General features: G+C 41.3%; 1 protein-coding gene across 2 annotated transcripts in view; it reads right to left on the bottom strand.

The window, feature by feature from the left end:
- Positions 1-18,966, bottom strand: part of LOC109890466 (collagen alpha-1(VIII) chain) — a 33,242-nt gene that overhangs the window by 3,884 nt on the left and 10,392 nt on the right. The window contains exons 1-2 of one of the 2 annotated variants that reach the window (XM_031823972.1): positions 7,063-7,260; positions 965-1,343 (exon numbers count right to left, since the gene is read on the bottom strand). In XM_031823972.1, the coding sequence (XP_031679832.1) occupies positions 965-1,340 (376 nt within the window). In that variant the 5' untranslated portion in view covers positions 1,341-1,343; positions 7,063-7,260. Of the gene's footprint in view, positions 1-964; positions 1,344-7,062; positions 7,261-18,966 lie in introns of those variants that run through there. The other variant, XM_020482397.2, reaches the window with a different exon arrangement.

Raw genomic sequence — 18,966 nt, forward strand, 5'->3', positions numbered from 1 at the left:
AAAAGGTTCATACCTGGAACAAAAAAGGTTCTTCAAAGGGTTCTCCTATAGGGACAGCCAAAGAACCCATTTAGGTTCTAGATCGCACCTTTTTTCTCAGTGTGTACAGTATCTGCAATATGCCGTATCTCAAATCAAACCTACAAAGATTTGTAAGTGTTCTAGCAGGTGCTGCGAAATGGTTAGGATGCTAGCTCCAAAAGTGCAATAGAATGACTCGCAAATACAATACAAATAATAAAACATCTAAACAAGTAATAGCAGAATGAGTCCAATTAACAATCCAGTGGTAGATATATTAGAATGAGCATGCGTCAGAATCCAGATAATAAATACGTGGTGTTTGTAGACAGTATATCATTTGGAAGGAAAATGGTTTGTATAGTAGTAGCTATATTAGGATGAGCTATGTGGAGAACACAGTACAGACATACACAGTGAGGAAACAACAGTGCATTTTGCCTGCTTAACATGTGATTTGTCAATGATGCTTTTATAACCCATGAGCTGGATCTGATTTCCTGTTGATGTTAGGACAGATGAGAAGAATCTTGGAAACGCAGTTGAGAGGTGTTTTGAATGGAACTAACATGTCAGAGACGGGGTAATGGTTTCATGTCAGCACTGCACCATGAACCTCGGGTTGTACCATACTGTTCATGTTGGCTTTCCCTTCAAACCCACATTGGTGGCCATGGCCATGATCCAATTTCAAATCTAAATATGGTTCAAATATACTATTGTTTAGCCTACACTGTTAGAAAAAAAGGTGCTATCTAGAACCAAAAACGGTTCTCTAGCTGTCCCCACAGGAGAACCCTTTAAAGAATCCTTTTTAGTTCCAAGTAGAACCTTTTTGGTTCCATGTAGAACCAAAAGGGTTCTCCTATGGGGACAACCAAAGAACCTATTTTTTTCTAAGCGTGTACATTTTTGTGATGTACACAATCTATTAAAATCTCACCTTTTCCCTTGCCCTTATTGGGTGACATCTGGGGTTGTTCGTGCATCTGTGGAAGCATCTGTGGAAGTTCTTGCCCATACTGTGGTAGCACATATGGCATCTCTTTACCGTATGGCATATGTTGTGGCATTTCCTTCCCGTACTGTTGCTTTGGCAGCCCGTCCCCATTCCCGTTCCCGTTCCCGTTCCCATACCCGTTCCCTAGGGGCATGTGAGGTATCTGTTGCATGGGCTGGTGCTGCTGGGGAAGGTGCTGCTGTGGGTGCTGCGGCTGCTTGTGCCCGTAATATGCCGCCGTACGGGCATGGTGGCGTAGTACTAGACACAGCTGGAGTGCCACCACCAATAGATGAGTAGAAGGGAGGGGCTTGGCCATGTCCTATAGGAGAGAGAGAGGGCAGGTCAGCAGAATGAGATTTTCAAGACCATATAATGAGTTAAGCAGATGAGATTTTCAAGACCATAGAATGAGTTAAACAGATGAGATTTTCAAGACCATAGAATGAGTTTAACAGATGAGATTTTCAAGACCATATAATGAGTTAAACAGATGAGATTTTCAAGACCATAGAATGAGTTAAACAGAGGTATTCTGACAGATACATTAGAGAAAATGTATGGCAGTACAATAACCCCTCGCCGAAGTTTCTCGGAATCCTGAGAGCTAAGATAAGTGTGCTATTTAACATTTTGTAGCGAGGACTCAGGATGCGCACTATAACCATGTGACTCTACACAGCAAGGGACTCCCAAATTTTCTGATCATACTGTACTCTGAAACATTTTAAAAGCCATATTTTTGTGGAACAGATAATTAATAATTCTGACAAGTTAAATCACATGGATTTGAGTTTGATACTGCCATGGTGGACAGCCAGGCCACTCTTCAAGGGCAGACATTTTTGGCTCTGAAACCACACCACTCTTATTCAGAGGTGGGGTTTTGAGTTACTGGGCGGGTAGGAAAAGAGAGCGGGCTCCTTGTTGTTGTGGATGGAACCTCCTGTGCTGTTCATACATTAAGATTAGTCTCATTCCAGACACCTAGACAAAATAATGTGAAAGGTGAGGAGTTAGATGCAACATGGCAGAGTCTAAACATGACAGTCTTCACAGCACATCTATTCCCACTGGGCAAGAACTGGTTGAATCAACGTTGTTTCACATAATTTCAACAAAATAAATCATGTGACGACGTTGAAGCAATGTGGAAAACTGATTGGATTTGCTCATCAGTGTAAGGGAATTTAATTTTTTCACCCAAATTTGTACCTAAATCCAATGGCATGGCGACATTGTTTAAGGATTTCACGTTGAACTCACGTTAATTGACAGCTCAACCAAATGGAAATCAAAACTAGACTGTTGAACTGACGTCTGTGCACAGTGGGTTGTCAGTATATGCTAAGTACATGCAGTACAACACTGACATGGCATTTAAGTGACCTCCTCAGACCAAAGCAAAAGCAATGACTAAATGGACAATTGGCATGTGTGGTTCTTGTAGACATCAGCATGGACCACAGACTACCATACCCCCTGAATCAAGTCATTTATGGTTTGACTTGGCAAAAACATCTCTGCTTTCACTAACCATTTAATGCACAGTTTGTCTACGCAGTAACCATTTGTACGCGCTCAACACTGGATAAAATGACCTCACTCTGTCCAAGTCAAGGTTGTGATTCTCCATGCTTTCATAAGAATCAGTCTGGCCCGGCTGTGAACAGCAGAGAACAGCAGTGAATTAATTTATAGCCCACATGCCAGATGTATTATGTCTCAGAAAACAAGCAAGAAGCAAGGGAACAGGAGAACATTTGGTTTAATGCTCAGCCAAAATGAATTGCCCTAAAAAAGCTTCAATGCTGACTTTATCAAGTCTTGGTTGTGACAGACTGCTTAGAAGCAGGAGGTCGGCACATTGGACCTAATCAAAGCTACGGAACACTTTGACTTTCAGGGTTTTCCAATTTTCAATAATGTCATCGGTCCTGTTGATCAAACATCTTTAAAATGTTTACTGGTAGAATTAAGCATAATTTCTCATTTACAACCACTGTAGGAGCATACCAGGAACAACTTGTTGATGGAATTGATGTATCCCATGAGCCAGTGCGAAATAAGAAAAACACATAAACACCAAGATCACTCCACACTGTTCCTTAACACTGCCAACTACCAAGCTATGAAAGCACCATAATATACATCCAGACCTTCGTGTTTTTACCATGATGTCTTGGAAATGAGCACATTACCATGTCATTAGACTGAAGGGCGTTACCCACATAAAAAATACTACAGTTTACTATAGAATACTACACTACTTATTATAGAATTCTGCAGAAAACTGTAGTATGCTATAGAGTACTATACTACACTCTGTAGTATCCTTCGATCATGTGGAGTACTTAGTGTAGAATTTTGTAGTATACTATAGTAAATACTAGTGTTATCTGCAAAAAAATACTATAGTAAATAATATAGAAATGACAGCGAAAACACTTTAAAAAACTATAGTAGATACCACAGTATTTAATTAGCATATACCCTGCCCATTCCCCATTCCCCACCCCATATCCCAATTTGTGCCAGCCATAAGTGAGAAACCTACATGCCAAGTATAGACCATAATTATATTGTGTTCTGTATGGCTATTGAAAAGAGCAGAAGCTGTGGACTACCTGTTCAGACCCCAGTCCAACCATTCTACCTAAAATTTGCTCTTTGTCAAAGATAATGCAACTAAAACACTATAGTAAATACTAGAGTATACTTCAGTCGCAAAAACACTACAGTGAATGCTACAATAAAGTCCACAGAAACAATACAGTGAATACAACAGTATTCCTACCATGGTATACACTATAGTTGTTTTTCATGTGGGTAGGCTGCTGGAGCCACACAAATCAGAGGGCTGCCGACAGTGTTACACAGTCCACCCGCTTACTGTTAATGCAATGTCAGTGTTGTGTCAGCTAACATTGGCTCAGCCAGCAGACATTCCAATTTCAGCTACAAATTCTTTGTGTATAGTGTAAGTAGTGGATCTGTAGACACATGAATATGGTTGATGTTATCACTCTATAGACTGCGAAGGCTGCCAGACTGTATTAATGGGTAACATTTGTAGGCCTATAGTGTACAGTAACTCACCACATCCATAACCTGTTGCATTGTGGGGGGACGTGTGCTGTAGGCCGGTGACTACTTATTCAATTATTCTATTTCCCTCTGCTAATTTTGCTTTAGTGTTTTTATAGCAACATCAGCCATTTTGTTAGAGTTTGGAATTGGTTTTGGAAAGCAGCGCTGGATGGATTCTCCTCGCCAGAATAGCAGTCATTAGGTTGATGAATAACACACGAGAAGTCATGGGAATAATGCCTCTCTTATTCCAACCACCAATATTAAAATAATACAATTACAATAAGTCCATGGAGGAAGCATCAAGAGGCTGTGCCACATGTCAGTGTAGAGCAGACCAGAGACTGTGAGGAAGAATGGCCTGTAATATTCACTCTGTTCATTCTCAGAGCAACAACATGAGTGGAGCTACACCCACCATTCCCTTCATTCCATCGATGACCTCCTATCCGCTGTAATTACACTGTGCTGTGTAAATAGAAACAATGATCTGCACAGCAAAAATACAAAACGGTGTGGATTACCCTCACAGAAAAAAAACAGGATTTCACATCAAATCAACATAAGATCACATGTGATCACATGCAAAGGTGTGTTTTTGTGATCACGTGAGATTCAGGGTCCAGTTAGGTGTTGTATATGTAACCTCTGTGGTCACTCACCTGCACACCTCTTAACTTGTTTTGATCTTAACTTGTCTTTCACTTGTCTTTTCTGTCAGAATAACCTAAACTAAAACACTCTGGTTCTGAGTTGCAGCACGATCTCATAAACACAAGTTGTCTGATATGTCCTTCTCCTCTCTTTCTGCTCTTTCTACAAAATGATGGAAAGTTCAACTGTGTGTGTGTGTGTGGGTGCCTGTGTGTTTGCCCGTGTGTGTGCGTGTGTGTGTGTGTGTGTGTGTGTGTGTGCCCGTGTGTGTGTGCCTGTGTGTGTGTGTGTGTGTGTGCGCGAGTGTGCATGTGTGTGTGTGTGTGTGTGCCTGTGTGTGTGTGTGTGTGTGTGCGCGAGTGTGCATGTGTGTGTGTGTGTGTGTGTGTGTGTGTGTGCACCCATGTGTGTGTGCGTGTGCCCGTGTGTGTGTGTGTGTGTGCACGTGTGCGCGTGTGTACATGCGTGTGTGTGTGTCTAATATGTTAGGTTGTGTGTATTTATTCCTTGTGTCACTATTTCAGTGTTTTATTGAAATTGTTATCTTTATCTTTAACTCTGCATTGTTTAAAAGGACCCCTAAGTAAGCATTTCACTGCTTGTGTGCACCTGTTGTTTACGATGAATGTCACAAATCAAATTTGATTTGATGTAATCTCTTTGACCACAAGAGGGCGCTACGCCCAATCCTTTCACTCTCCACCCATCTACAGGAGTGGAGAAGATACCCCTGATACTGATATCACGCCCTTTAACTAATATCCTACATTCACCACTAGGGGGCAGAAATCAGTACCACACTGACAGACGTGGTGAATCATCATGAGAAAACAACATTTGTGTACCTTGTGTTATGGCAAATTGTGATTATGGAGAATTGAGAATTTGTTAGGATTTGTTTTTTTAAAAACAATTTGTGGCCAATAAGCTCACACATGCACACACACACACACACACACACACACACACACACATACACACACGCTTCCATAGAAGGCCAAACCAAAACGCCCTCCACACCCTGGATGTGAGTACATTCCTCCTCTCCTCTATTTTCCTTTCCCATCCTTCTCATCTTTCCCTCCTTCCCTCAATCCCCTCCTTTCCTCCTTCCTCTCTCCGCCGGCTCGTTGCTGAGTAAGGAAGAGAGAGTCACGTTTCCCCTCAGAGTGAGTTGTTCCACACAGACAGCACATGCTGCTAAATGGGAGATGATTAGAGACAGGAACCTAGGACGTGACTGTATGTGTGTGTGTTTCTGCGTGTGTGTGTGTTTCTGCGTGTGTGTGTGTTTGTGTTTCTGTGTGTGTGTGTGTGTTTCTGTGTGTGTGTGTGTTTCTGTGTGTGTGTGTGTGTGTTTCTGTGTGTGTGTGTGTTTCTGCGTGTGTGTGTGTTTCTGCGTGTGTGTGTGTTTCTGCGTGTGTGTGTGTTTCTGCGTGTGTGTGTGTTTCTGCGTGTGTGTGTGTTTGTGTTTCTGTGTGTGTGTGTGTGTGTTTCTGTGTGTGTGTGTGTTTCTGTGTGTGTGTGTGTGTGTTTCTGTGTGTGTGTGTGTTTCTGCGTGTGTGTGTGTGTGTGTGGACCCAACACCGCACTCCGCTGGGCCGCACTACTCCTTTAAACATGGACCACGTCTCAGGAGATTTGTACAACGCTGCCAAGTGATCGGTGCAATAATAAACGTAAGGTGTGAATGTCTATAAGCTTCCCTCACGGTATTCTTTACTGTTCTCTCAGCCACGCTGAGCGCTGAGATCAAAGCATTGACTTATGAAGAGAAGATGTTTATTCTGCTGAAATAACCTCCCGAGTTGTTCTATTGTGGAAAGATTAGTGTGAAATGACTGGCTAGTTAGCCGGGTGCGCTGTGGGACATTTCAATCAGTCACTCACTCTGAGACCTTGAAGTAGTTGTTCCCCTTGCTCTGCAAGGACTGCAGCTTTTGTGGAGCGATGGGTAACGTTGCTTCGAGGGTGACTGTTGTCGATGTGTGCAGAGGGTCCATGATTTAAACCCAGGTTGGGGGAAGGAGAGGGACGGAAGCAAAACTGTGACACTTGCTTAGATATTGTTGCCATCAACATCATGCTACAGGTGTGAGGAGAAAAGGCACTAGTACAGAGAACAATCTGTACTCTACATAACACCCTTCAGACATCGAATGTGTCTGTCTGTCTCTGTCTGTCTGTCTGTCTGTGACTGTCTCTTTTTTTATTGAACAACTACGACCGTCCATTTCCTTCCTCCCTGACCTGCTAACATCGTGACCTGACAACCAGAAAAATCCTGCTCCTCTTACCCTTAGTGTCTCCTCTCCTCAAACCCAAGGGCCTGTCGCGACGACGACCTAACCTCTCGCTCTGTCCTTTGGCCTGCAGGTCTCTGTACTTTGCCTCTGTTTTTGGTGTTTTTGGGGTTGGGGGCTTCCCGAGGCATGAGACTGCTTGTGACTCTGGCCACAGGTCCGATAAGTTGCGGTGCAGTGCAGTCTAGGGCCCTGCAACAGAACATGATGAATGAGAGATCCTGGAGCACCATGACTTTTGTCAGACAGCTGGGGTTTTAACACTGAGCTGCTATCTCCATCTCACTGCCCTGCCCAACTTGGCCATCATACAGCACTGTACAGTAGTAGAGCTGTTATCACTCTGGACAGCAGTAGAGGTGTTATCACTATGTACAGTAGTAGAGGTGTTATCACTCTGGACAGTAGTAGAGGTGTTATCACTCTGGACAGTAGTAGAGGTGTTATCACTCTGGACAGTAGTAGAGGTGTTATCACTATGGACAGTAGTAGAGGTGTTATCACTATGAACAGCAGTAGAGGTGTTATCACTCTGGACAGTAGTAGAGGTGTTATCACTCTGGACAGTAGTAGAGGTGTTATCACTATGACCAGTAGTAGAGGTGTTATCACTATGTACAGTAGTAGAGGTGTTACCACTCTACAGTAGTAGAGGTGTTATCACTATGTACAGTAGTAGAGGTGTTATCACTATGAACAGTAGTAGAGGTGTTATCACTCTGGACAGTAGTAGAGGTGTTATCACTCTACCGTAGTAGAGGTGTTATCACTATGTACAGTAGTAGAGGTGTTATCACTATGTACAGTAGTAGAGGTGTTATCACTCTACAGTAGTAGAGGTGTTATCACTATGTACAGTAGTAGAGGTGTTATCACTATGAACAGTAGTAGAGGTGTTATCACTCTGGACAGTAGTAGAGGTGTTACCACTCTACAGTAGTAGAGGTGTTATCACTATGTACAGTAGTAGAGGTGTTATCACTCTACAGTAGTAGAGGTGTTATCACTATATACAGTAGTAGAGGTGTTATCACTCTACATTAGTAGAGGTGTTATCACTCTACAGTAGTAGAGGTGTTATCACTATGAACAGTAGTAGAGGTGTTATCACTCTGGACAGTAGTAGAGGTGTTATCACTATGTACAGTAGTAGAGGTGTTATCACTCTACAGTAGTAGAGGTGTTATCACTCTGGACAGTAGTAGAGGTGTTATCACTCTGGACAGTAGTAGAGGTGTTCTCACTCTGGACAGTAGTAGAGGTGTTATCACTCTGGACAGTAGTAAAGGTGTTATCACTCTGGACAATAGTAGAGGTGTTATCACTATGAACAGTAGTAGAGGTGTTATCACTGTGTACAGTAGTAAAGGTGTTATCACTCTGGACAGTAGTAGAGGTGTTATCACTCTGGACAGTAGTAGAGGTGTTATCACTCTGGACAGTAGTAGAGGTGTTATCACCAAGAACAGCAGTAGAGGGGTTATAACTTTGGACAGTAGTAGAGGTGTTATCACTATGAACAGTAGTAGAGGTGTTATCACTCTACAGTAGTAGAGGTGTTATCACTCTACAGTAGTAGAGGTGTTATCACTATGTACAGTAGTAGAGGTGTTATCACTATGTACAGTAGTAGAGGTGTTATCACTATGTACAGTAGTAGAGGTGTTATCGCTATGTACAGTAGTAGAGGTGTTATCACTCTGGACAGTAGTAGAGGTGTTATCACTATGAACAGTAGTAGAGGTGTTATCACTCTACAGTAGTAGAGGTGTTATCACTATGAACAGTAGTAGAGGTGTTATCACTCTGGACAATAGTAGAGGTGTTATCACTCTGGACAGTAGTAGAGGTGTTCTCACTCTGGACAGTAGTAGAGGTGTTATCACTATGTACAGTAGTAGAGGTGTTATCACTCTACAGTAGTAGAGGTGTTATCACTCTGGACAGTAGTAGAGGTGTTATCACTCTGGACAGTAGTAGAGGTGTTCTCACTCTGGACAGTAGTAGAGGTGTTATCACTCTGGACAGTAGTAAAGGTGTTATCACTCTGGACAATAGTAGAGGTGTTATCACTATGAACAGTAGTAGAGGTGTTATCACTGTGTACAGTAGTAAAGGTGTTATCACTCTGGACAGTAGTAGAGGTGTTATCACTCTGGACAGTAGTAGAGGTGTTATCACTCTGGACAGTAGTAGAGGTGTTATCACCAAGAACAGCAGTAGAGGGGTTATAACTTTGGACAGTAGTAGAGGTGTTATCACTATGAACAGTAGTAGAGGTGTTATCACTCTACAGTAGTAGAGGTGTTATCACTCTACAGTAGTAGAGGTGTTATCACTATGTACAGTAGTAGAGGTGTTATCACTATGTACAGTAGTAGAGGTGTTATCACTATGTACAGTAGTAGAGGTGTTATCGCTATGTACAGTAGTAGAGGTGTTATCACTCTGGACAGTAGTAGAGGTGTTATCACTATGAACAGTAGTAGAGGTGTTATCACTCTACAGTAGTAGAGGTGTTATCACTCTGGACAGTAGTAGAGGTGTTATCACTATGAACAGTAGTAGAGGTGTTATCACTCTACAGTAGTAGAGGTGTTATCACTCTGGACAGTAGTAGAGGTGTTATCACTCTGGACAATAGTAGAGGTGTTATCACTCTGGACAGTAGTAGAGGTGTTATCACTATGAACAGTAGTAGAGGTGTTATCACTGTGTACAGTAGTAGAGGTGTTATCACTCTGTACAATAGTAGAGGTGGTATCACTATGAACAGTAGTAGTGGTGTTATCACTCTGGACAGTAGTAGAGGTGTTATCACCCTGGACAGTAGTAGAGGTGTTATCACTGGGTACAGTTGTAAAGGTGTTATCACTCTGGACGGTAGTAGAGGTGTTATCACTCTACAGTAGTAAAGGTGTTATCACTATGGACAGTAGTAGAGGTGTTATCACTATGACCAGTAGTAGAGGTGTTATCACTATGTACAGTAGTAGAGGTGTTACCACTCTACAGTAGTAGAGGTGTTATCACAATGTACAGTAGTAGAGGTGTTATCACTATGAACAGTAGTAGAGGTGTTATCACTCTGGACAGTAGTAGAGGTGTTATCACTCTGGACAGTAGTAGAGGTGTTATCACTCTACAGTAGTAGAGGTGTTATCACTATGTACAGTAGTAGAGGTGTTATCACTATGAACAGTAGTAGAGGTGTTATCACTATGAACAGTAGTAGAGGTGTTATCACTATGAACAGTAGTAGAGGTGTTATCACTCTGGACAGTAGTAGAGGTGTTATCACTCTACAGTAGTAGAGGTGTTATCACTATGAACAGTAGTAGAGGTGTTATCACTATGAACAGTAGTAGAGGTGTTATCACTATGAACAGTAGTAGAGGTGTTATCACTCTGGACAGTAGTAGAGGTGTTATCACTCTACAGTAGTAGAGGTGTTATCACTCTGGACAGTAGTAGAGGTGTTATCACTATGAACAGTAGTAGAGGTGTTATCACTATGAACAGTAGTAGAGGTGTTATCACTATGAACAGTAGTAGAGGTGTTATCACTATGAACAGTAGTAGAGGTGTTATCACTATGAACAGTAGTAGAGGTGTTATCGCTCTGGACAGTAGTAGATGTGTTATCACTCTACAGTAGTAGAGGTGTTATCACTCTACAGTAGTAGAGGTGTTATCACTATGAACAGTAGTAGAGGTGTTATCACTGTGTACAGTAGTAAATGTGTTATCACTCTGGACAGTAGTAGAGGTGTTATCGCTATAAACACTAGTAGAGGTGTTATCACCTGAACAGTAGTAAAGGTGTTATCACTCTACAGTAGTAGAGGTGTTATCACTATGAACAGTAGTAGAGGTGTTATCACTATGAACAGTAGTAGAGGTGTTATCACTCTGGACAGTAGTAGAGGTGTTATCACTCTACAGTAGTAGAGGTGTTATCACTATGAACAGTAGTAGAGGTGTTATCACTATGAACAGTAGTAGAGGTGTTATCACTATGAACAGTAGTAGAGGTGTTATCACTCTGGACAGTAGTAGAGGTGTTATCACTCTGGACAGTAGTAGAGGTGTTATCACTCTGGACAGTAGTAGAGGTGTTATCACTCTGGACAGTAGTAGAGGTGTTATCACTCTACAGTAGTAGAGGTGTTATCACTCTGGACAGTAGTAGAGGTGTTATCACTCTGGACAGTAGTAGATGTGTTATCACTCTACAGTAGTAGAGGTGTTATCACTCTACAGTAGTAGAGGTGTTATCACTATGAACAGTAGTAGAGGTGTTATCACTGTGTACAGTAGTAAATGTGTTATCACTCTGGACAGTAGTAGAGGTGTTATCACTATAAACACTAGTAGAGGTGTTATCACCTGAACAGTAGTAAAGGTGTTATCACTCTGGACAATAGTAGAGGTGTTATCACTGTGTACAGTAGTAGAGGTGTTATCACTCTGGACAGTAGTAGAGGTGTTATCACTATGGACAGTAGTAGTCTCAGTAGTCTCAGCCTCCAGTATTTATGCTGCAGTAGTTTATGTGTCGGGGGGCTAGGGTCAGTGTGTTATATCTGGAGTACTTCTCCTGTCCTATTCGGTGTCCTATGTGAATCTAAGTGTGCGTTCTCTAATTCTCTCCTTCTCTCTCTCAGAGGACCTGAGCCCTAGGACCATGCCCCAGGATTACCTGACATGATGACTCCTTGCTGTCCCCAGTCCACCTGGCCGTGCTGCTGCTCCAGTTTCAACTGTTCTGCCTTCTTATTATTCGAACATGCTGATCATTTATGAACATTTGAACATCTTGGCCATGTTCTGTTTTAATCTCCACCCGGCACAGCCAGAAGAGGACTGGCCACCCCACATATGCTCTCTCTAATTCTCTCTTTTTTTCTCTCTCTCTCGGAGGACCTGAGCCCTAGGACCATGCCCTAGGACTACCTGACATGATGACTCCTTGCTGTCCCCAGTCCATCTGACTGTGCTGCTGCTCCAGTTTCAACTGTTATGCCTTATTATTATACGACCATGCTGGTCATTTATGAACATTTGAACATCTTGGCCATGTTCTGTTATAATCTCCACCCGGCACAGCCAGAAGAGGACTGGCCACCCCACATAGCCTGGTTCCTCTCTAGGTTTCTTCCTAGGTTTTGGCCTTTCTAGGGAGTTTTTCCTAGCCACCGTGCTTCTACACCTGCATTGCTTGCTGTTTGGGGTTTTAGGCTGGGTTTCTGTACAGCACTTTGAGATATCAGCTGATGTACGAAGGGCTATATAAATACATTTGATTTGATTTGAGTAGTAGAGGTGTTATCACTCTGGACATTAGTAGAGGTGTTATCACTCTGGACAGTAGTAGAGGTGTTATCACTCTGGACAGTAGTAGAGGTGTTATCACTCTGGACAGTAGTAGAGGTGTTATCACTCTGGACAGTATTAGAGGTGTTATCACTATGAACAGTAGTAGCGGTGTTATCACTATGGACAGTAGTAGAGGTGTTATCACTATGTACAGTAGTAGAGGTGTTATCACTCTACAGTAGTAGAGGTGTTATCACTATGAACAGTAGTAGAGGTGTTATCACTCTGGACAGTAGTAGAGGTGTTATCACTCTGGACAGTAGTAGAGGTGTTATCACTGTGTACAGTAGTAGAGGTGTTATCACTCTGGACAGTAGAAGAGGTGTTATCACTCTACAATAGTAGAGGTGTTATCACTCTGGACAGTAGTAGAGGTGTTATCACTCTGGACAGTAGTAGAGGTGTTATCACTATGAACAGTAGTAGCGGTGTTATCACTATGAACAGTAGTAGAGGTGTTATCACTATGTAGAGTAGTAGAGGTGTTATCACTATGAACAGTAGTAGCGGTGTTATCACTATGAACAGTAGTAGAGGTGTTATCACTATGTACAGTAGTAGAGGTGTTATCACTCTACAGTAGTAGAGGTGTTATCACTATGAACAGTAGTAGAGGTGTTATCACTATGAACAGTAGTAAAGGTATTATCACTATGTACAGTAGTAGAGGTGTTATCACTATGTACAGTAGTAGAGGTATTATCACTATGGACAGTAGTAGAGGTATTATCACTATGTACAGTAGTAGAGGTATTATCACTATGTACAGTAGTAGAGGTATTATCACTATGGACAGTAGTAGAGGTATTATCACTATGTACAGTAGTAGAGGTGTTATCACTATGGACAGTAGTAGAGGTATTATCACTATGTACAGTAGTAGAGGTGTTATCACTATGTACAGTAGTAGAGGTGGTATCACTATGGACAGTAGTAGAGGTATTATCACTATGTACAGTAGTAGAGGTGTTATCACTCTACAGTAGTAGAGGTGTTATCACTATGGACAGTAGTAGAGGTGTTATCACTATGGACAGTAGTAAAGGTGTTATCACTATGGACAGTAGTAGAGGTGTTATCACTATGGACAGTAGTAAAGGTGTTATCACTATGGACAGTAGTAGAGGTGTTATCACTATGGACAGTAGTAAAGGTGTTATCACTATGGACAGTAGTAGAGGTGTTATCACTATGGACAGTAGTAGAGGTGTTATCGCTATGGACAGTAGTAGAGGTGTTATCACTATGTACAGTAGTAGAGGTATTATCACTATGTACAGTAGTAGAGGTGTTATCACTATGTACAGTAGTAGAGGTGTTATCACTATGTACAGTAGTAGAGGTGTTATCACTATGTACAGTAGTAGAGGTGTTATCACTATGGACAGTAGTAGAGGTGTTATCACTATGTACAGTAGTAGAGGTATTATCACTATGGACAGTAGTAGAGGTGTTATCACTATGTACAGTAGTAGAGGTGTTATCACTATGGACAGTAGTAGAGGTGTTATCACTATGTACAGTAGTAGAGGTGTTATCACTATGGACAGTAGTAGAGGTGTTATCACTATGTACAGTAGTAGAGGTGTTATCACTATGTACAGTAGTAGAGGTGTTATCACTATGTACAGTAGTAGAGGTGTTATCACTATGTACAGTAGTAGAGGTATTATCACTATGGACAGTAGTAGAGGTGTTATCACTATGTACAGTAGTAGAGGTGTTATCACTATGTACAGTAGTAGAGGTGTTATCACTATGGACAGTAGTAGAGGTGTTATCACTATGGACAGTAGTAGAGGTGTTATCACTATGTACAGTAGTAGAGGTGTTATCACTATGGACAGTAGTAGAGGTGTTATCACTATGTACAGTAGTAGAGGTGTTATCACTATGTACAGTAGTAGAGGTGTTATCACTATGTACAGTAGTAGAGGTGTTATCACTATGTACAGTAGTAGAGGTGTTATCACTATGAACAGTAATAGAGGTGTTATCAATATGAACAGTAGTACAGGTGCTATCACCCTGTTATATAAAGATGTTCTGCATTTTTTGACACAGAAATCAACTGTACTAGTCGTTAAGGCTCTGGTCTTGATTACTGTCCGGTTATATGGTCAGGTGCAGCAATGAAAGACCTAGCAAGGCTGCATCTGGATCAAAACGGAGCAGCACGCCTTGCCCTTAACTACGCATACAGAACTAACACCAACAACATGCCAGTCCTTCCTGGTTGAGGGTTGACGAGACTTCTTTCCATGAGAAATATTACTGCAATGAAAATTCCAGATTTTCTGCGTCATCAAATAACATTCAGCTCAGACACCCATACATACCCCACAAGACAAGTCCAAAACGAATTCACGGCAACGCACGGTGTTATACAGAGCCATGATCGCATGGAACTCCCTTCCATCTTCCATTACTCAGTCAAACAGAAGAATGACTGTACCTTTAAAAAAGCTGGACTACACACACACACACACACACACACACACACACACACACACACACACATTGTTTTTTAGTTGTGGTGTTTGTAAATTGTTGTGTTTAAAAGTTTTGTGACTGTCCTTGTCTATCAGTGTTCTGTTACTTGTCATGTTTTGTGTGTTTTCTGGACCCCAGGAAGCTGATGCTTCTGCAAAAGCTAAGAGGGAACCAAATAAAAAGATGAACCCAATATTTTCTATATAGCAGGTTTTTAAAGGACCAAAGAGTATGATGTGCTTCGTGCTTTCATTTTTGCAAAAGCAAAAATACTGGTATCATCTCGGCCCTAATATATAGTATAATTTATTTTATATCTGTGTCCATATTGTCTACAAGTTTCTGGTATATAGACTTTCTGGTTCAAGAGAAAATCAACAAAATAATGAAAAAAGCTAATCAACAATTACATTATTTTCACTTAACTCTGCAAATCTTCCAACTATTGTATTTTTTCACAACTGTCACCAGTTTGGCACCAACACATTTACAACAAAGACATATTGACATAGAAAAATAAATAAAAGTGTGTAAAAAAACACAGATAAAATATATTTCATGCTGAAACCCTCATATTAAACACCAATGGTATTCACTGAGCTGATGGTTTATATATATAGAATAATGTTTTACAGCTTTGTCATTCAATTTTTTTTAATCATCTTATTATATATACAGTAATAGTCTAAGTTTAGACACACCTACTCATTCCAGGGTTTTTCTTTATTTTGACTATTTTCTACATTGTAGAATAATAGTGAAGACATCAACACTATAAAATAACACATATGGAATCACTTAGTAACCAAAAAAGTGTTAAACAAATCCAAATATATTTTATATTTGAGATTCTTCAAAGAAGCCACCTTTTGCCTTGATGACAGCTTTGCACACTCTTGGCATCCACAGTGATCAGCGAGACAATTATTCCCAGACTCAGAAGACATCCCTTAGGCTTCATGTCGGAAATGACTCTGAGACCTCTGGATTAAGAATGATTTACAGCTTTGATTAAAAGAATACACAAACATGAAAGAGCTGAGAGGGGATACCAAGACACCAGCATTTACTTTAAACCAAGAGGTATATTTCTGATCTGATAAGATTTTCAGGAAGAAAAAAATATAACTATTGTGTTTGCAATGTATGTATCCAGCACCATGGACAGAGGACTGAGTGCTGCCAAACACGAATGGATAAACACCGGACGGCACTGCAATAGAAATGTTTTAATTTACTCGCTTTGCAATGAGTAAATCATAATAATAAAAAGTATATGACCTGGAAATAATAATATATGACCCGGAAATAATAATATACTGACAACAACAATAACAACAACAACAGCAGATAAAACAGAGAAGAGCAATAGGCTCTTTAAAACAGATGCATCATGGCACATCTCCAAGGACGTGTCAATCTGCCTCCCTGCTGAGAGCAACCAGACCAAAACACATCCTATTCAATTACCAACACCTGTCCTACCAACACCCCTAGTTCATTTAACAATACTGTAATTTAACTTCACTAGGGTAGGGGGCAGCATTCGGAATCTTTGATGAAAAGCATGCCCAAATTAAACGGTCTGCTACTCAGTCCCATTATAAAGGATATGCATATATGCAGACATTAGTAGATCTGGATAGAAAACACTCCAAAGTTTCCAAAACTGTTAAAATAATGTCTGTGAGTATAACAGAACTGATATGGCAGGAGGAAACCCAAGGAAAATCCAACCAGGAAGTACTATTATTTTGAAAGGCTGTTTTTCCATTGAAAGCCTATACACCATACAAAGACTTAGGACCCAGTTCACGAGATCTGTGCCTTCCTCTACATGTGACCAGTCTTTAGGTATTGTTTCAGGCTTTTACTCTGAAAAATGAGGGAGATACAGCACTTTCAATCAGTGGCCAGTGGAAATTTCCATTCATCAGCCATGCGCCCTGATCGTGAACGTGCCTTTCTTTTCTCCTTTCCTATTGATTATTTATGACAAAAACAACCAGAGAATTGATTTTAAACATCGTTTGGCATGTTTCTACTAACCTTTATTGTACTTTTTAAAAACGTTTTGTCCTGGAATTAGTGCAAGCGCCTTCTGCATTCGTATTACTGGACAAAACGCGCAAACAAAAAGGAGGTTTTTGCTCATAAAGAGGTACATTATCGAACAAAATGAACATTTATTGTCTAACATGGACACCTGGGAGTGCCACCAGATGAAGATCATCAAAGGTATGTGATTCATTTTAATGCTATTTCTGACTTTTTTGACACTCCTTGGCTGGAAAATGGCTGTATGCGTTTCTGTGGCTAGCTAACACAAAGTGTGCTTTTGCCGTAAAGCATTAACGAGAAGTTTATCTATTTTTCCATGAAAATACTTGTATAGTTTAGCAATGTTTATGATGAGTATTTCTGTCATTTTATGTGGCTCTCTGCACTTTCACCGTTTGTTTGAGACAATGCATTTCTGACCACAACGCGCCAATGTAAACTCAGATTTTGGGATATAAATATGAACTTTACCGAACAAAACATACATGTATTGTGTAACATGAAGTCCTATGAGTGTCATCTGATGAAGATCATCAAAGGTTAGTGATTAATTTTATCTATATTTCTGCTTTTTGTGAATCCTCTCTTTGGCTGGAAAAATGGCTGTGTTATTCTGTGAATAGGCACTCACCTAACATCGTTTGGTTTGTTTTCGTCGTAAAGCCTTTTTGAAATCGGATACTGTGGCTGGATATACAACAAGTGTATCTTTAAAATGGTGTAAAATACATGTATGTTTGAGGAATTTTAATTATGGGATTTCTGTTGTTTTGAATTTGGCGCCCTGCAGTTTCACTGGCTGTTGACGAGGTGGGACTCTACCATGGTTAAGGTTAACTACTCCCCCTGTGGACAGTGAGGGTCAGACACCCAGAGTTAAAGAGAGCCGGGGTACGAGGGTTCACAGCTGCTATTTTCCAGTCTCCACGCAGCCCACTCACACATCAACCAATCGGGTGACAGTCTTGGATAATCCAAGGGATTCTAGACGGACCAATTGCGAGACACCTGTGGGAGCCGTCTTCTTTGGCTCCTCAATTTGGCCGAGGAGAGAGAACGACGGGCCTCCACTAGGGAGTCGACGTCCGGCACACAGCAGATTCAGAATCCAACAACTGAGCCGGGTCCAAGCTCTCAGCTGCAAAAGCAACCTGTTTCCCCACTCCCTGCCTTATTTACTTATCAGATTCACATGACTGCAATAAAATTCTCACATTGTTTTCTGGGGCTTACTGTTGGAACAACAAACGTCTAAATTTTCCTTCAACAGGCTGCCAAAATGTATTTCTCCGAACCCTCTGTCAATACTTAGACCAGGACTCTCAAACCCTGTTCCTGGTGAGCAACCCCCCTGTAGGTTTTCTACCTATAGGACGGTAGCTTTCCAGGAACGGGGTTGGAGAGCCCTGACCTAGACACTAACCTGTGATTTTTTTGTGTGGTGCAAAACAATAATGATAATGCAACAAAGTGGCTCCCGAGTGGTGCAGTGGTCTACGGCACCGTTCTCAGTGCCAGAGGTGTCACTACAGTTCCTGTTTCAAATCCGGCTGTGAATGGGAGTCCCATAGGGTGGCGCACAATTGGCCCAGCGTCACTGTGAATAAGAATTTGTTCTTAACTAACTGGCCAAGTTTAATAAATACATTTTTTTTTAAAGGCTGTTGCCTCTCTACCACAGGATGTCTGTTTCCTACCACCTTTGCCACCACTTCCAACCATAGCAGTGTCTGCTTGGTCCCACGCCACAACTCTTTTATCGCCCCAACTCGGGGGTTTGAAAATAATCACATTTCCATTTCTCCTCTGTATTTGCCTGACTGCTTCCAGATGGTAACTTTAATTCTCAATAATCAAAAGGGGATCATGAGGAAAAGCATGTTGAATACCAACCATGCTGTTGAGCACAGATATGTGCTTCTTTAGTAGTCTGTAGTCAGGTCTGGCATCGCTGTTGGCCTAATA

Source organism: Oncorhynchus kisutch, linkage group LG5 (genome assembly GCF_002021735.2).
Source record: "Oncorhynchus kisutch isolate 150728-3 linkage group LG5, Okis_V2, whole genome shotgun sequence".
Lineage (NCBI taxonomy): Eukaryota > Metazoa > Chordata > Actinopteri > Salmoniformes > Salmonidae > Oncorhynchus > Oncorhynchus kisutch.